Source organism: Rattus norvegicus, chromosome 15, assembly GCF_036323735.1.
Source record: "Rattus norvegicus strain BN/NHsdMcwi chromosome 15, GRCr8, whole genome shotgun sequence".
NCBI classification, from domain to species: Eukaryota; Metazoa; Chordata; class Mammalia; order Rodentia; family Muridae; genus Rattus; species Rattus norvegicus.
The window spans coordinates 96,573,857-96,576,411 of record NC_086033.1 but is presented as its reverse complement, the minus strand read 5'-3'; the positions used below and the strand labels follow the sequence as shown (position 1 = coordinate 96,576,411).

Sequence of the window (2,555 nt, the reverse complement as noted above, 5' to 3'; positions counted from 1 at the left end):
TATGGGGCTGTCACTGGACCTCCTTTTCCTTACCCTCTTTTCCACTTTTGACTCTGCAGTTCTTTCAGACAGGAAGAAATTTGATACAATAACCTGGCTAATATTTTCAATATATCTGTATTCAAAAGAATTCAAAACGAACGTCTATGCAGCCGTCCGTTTTGAAATCATTTCTGGTTTCACAAGAAAAAGAAGGATATCATAATAATAAAGATGCCCTCACGTATACTGAAATCGCCACACCAATTTTAAGAAAGAATAAGATGTAAAATAGATATTTTATGGGCTCAATTCTCTCCTAAACTACGTGTCTTTATCCTCGCAAACTGCCATCCCATGAACATGGATCAGGTAATGCAGTTTGTCCAGCCAAGTTGGCAGTTTGTAAAGGACTCAATTCACCTGGTTAAAAGATGCACCAAACCTGATAGAAAAGATTTCCAGAAGATTGCCATGGCCACAGCGACTGGACTCGCTATCATGGGGTTCATTGGCTTCTTTGTTAAACTCACCCACACCCCTATTAATAAAATTATTGTGGGTGGCTGAGTCCTTTCTCATCATGGGACTGGTGAACAGTGAGGGGGTGACAAGCTCATGAAGTAAAAAGTTGCCTAGTTGCTTTGTTGCTTTGTGTTTTTGTTTCTTTCCTCCTTCCTATGACGTTTCCTATTTCTAAATTAAAATAATTTCAAAATATAAAATAGATATTTTATTAGTATATTATTAGGACCTTACAATCCTAGTATATATAATTAGGCACATGCTTTAGTCGAAGTTGTTAATGCTCATAGGCCGAACATGCACTCACTCCATGCTTCAACACTCAGGTTTGACTGGAATAACATAGTCATAATCCCTTTTTAGGAATTTATAATCTGTATAAAAGGTGTTCAAAGAGACCAAGTATTGTATTTGGTGGGACTCTCTAGTACACACGTTGTATTTTCTATGTGATGAACTTAGTTCTATTCTTAAAAAGTAAAGCAAGATAAAATTATTAGTAAAGGACTCCTCATGCACACTGAAGAAACTATCTATTTATCTATCTATTCTATTCTATTTTATATATTTGACTTTGAATATAATTTACTGACTAACATAAATTTATGTGAATTAAGTTTCTTCTTCTTCTTTGTGTGTGTGTGTGTGTGTGTGTGTGTGTGTGTGCGCGCGCGCGCATGTGTCTATGTGTACATATCTTCTCACTAGTGTATTTGTCAATCTGTACAGTTCAATGGAAAGCAGAACAGTCTTACCAGGCAAACCAATTCAATAATTTTTCCCAGGAATGTCACGGGAACCACATTGTCTAAGTTAAATGTTTATTGCTCTAAGAGTCAAACAAACAAACAAACAAACAAACAAACAAAAAAGAAAGCAAACACAAACCAAGAACCTCAGAGCCATGATGAAAAATAAAATTGGGTTGGGGATTTAGCTCAGCGGTAGAGCGCTTGCCTAGCAACTGCAAGGCCCTGGGTTCGGTCCCCAGCTCCGAAAAAAAGAAAAAGAAAAAAAAAAAAAGAAAAATAAGATTGCGATGAAGAAGTTCCTCTACCTTATATATCCTTGGAAACAGTCCATTAAGGAACTCGTGCCATCATTTGGAATAAGGACCACTTGTAGAGGAATTTTCATCCAGCAACATGGAGTGGCTAATCAGAGAAAGAGTTGACAGATTGAGTCAGAGATAGGATACACTCTCTCAAGAGAACAAATCTGAGAGAGAGGCTGCATAAGAGAGGAGGTTTCGTGCAATATCTTTCAGACAGTTCATTTTGGAGGAGTTCAGTGCACAGCAGAGCTGTTCAGTTCAAAGCACTTCGGTGCTTTGCATTCGGAGCAGTTCAGTGGAATGCAGAGCCGTCTCACCAAGCAGAGCAATTCAGTTAGATGCCAGGAGAAGCTAATTTGAATCAGTCAGTTTGAGAGGGGCACTTTGAGCCGGAACAGCTGAGCTGAACCAACAAGTTAGCATTCAGTAAAAGCTAGAAAGGGTGAGTTTATTCAGCAGTCAGTTCGGGAGGCTGAAATGTTCTTGGTTTGGTTTAGCAGACAGGCTAGAAGTGTTACGGCTTAGGCTAAAGGTAGGCAAAGAGAAATGCCTGAGGTCTATATTATCACCTAATTTTTTCATCAGAGGAAATGAAAGTGACACTTAAATTTACAACCAAAGATGCATATTACTTATTGCCTTGTACCATGCCTTACTCAGTTCTCTTACTTATAGTGTCCAATCACCAACTGCACATGGATAGTACCACCATCAGTGGGCAGGATCATCCCATGTCAATAATTATTAAAGAAAACACCTTACAGTCTCGAATACAGGCCAGATAATTATAGTTTGTGTCATAGATAAAGGAAGGAAGAAAGAAAGAAAGAACAAAAGAAAGAAAGGAAGAAGGAAAGAAAGAAAGAAGTAAGTCATTTTATTTCCTTTGTAATTAGAAAAACATTGTAAGGGATTTTGTTTTTTATATTTTCCACAAGGAAATATTTTTGAATGCAATTTCTCTTTTGAATATAATAAATGCCAAAGTTTAAAGTTC

At 37.4% G+C, this 2,555-nt stretch overlaps 1 protein-coding gene across 1 annotated transcript; it reads left to right on the top strand.

Annotated features, from left to right (window-relative positions):
• Nucleotides 1–342: 342 nt before the first annotated feature.
• Nucleotides 343–549, top strand: Sec61gl3 (SEC61 translocon subunit gamma like 3). The gene has a single exon (XM_039093742.2). The coding sequence runs from the start codon at nt 343–345 to the stop codon at nt 547–549; it is 207 nt and encodes a 68-aa protein (XP_038949670.2).
• The last annotated feature ends 2,006 nt before the right edge of the window (nt 550–2,555 follow it).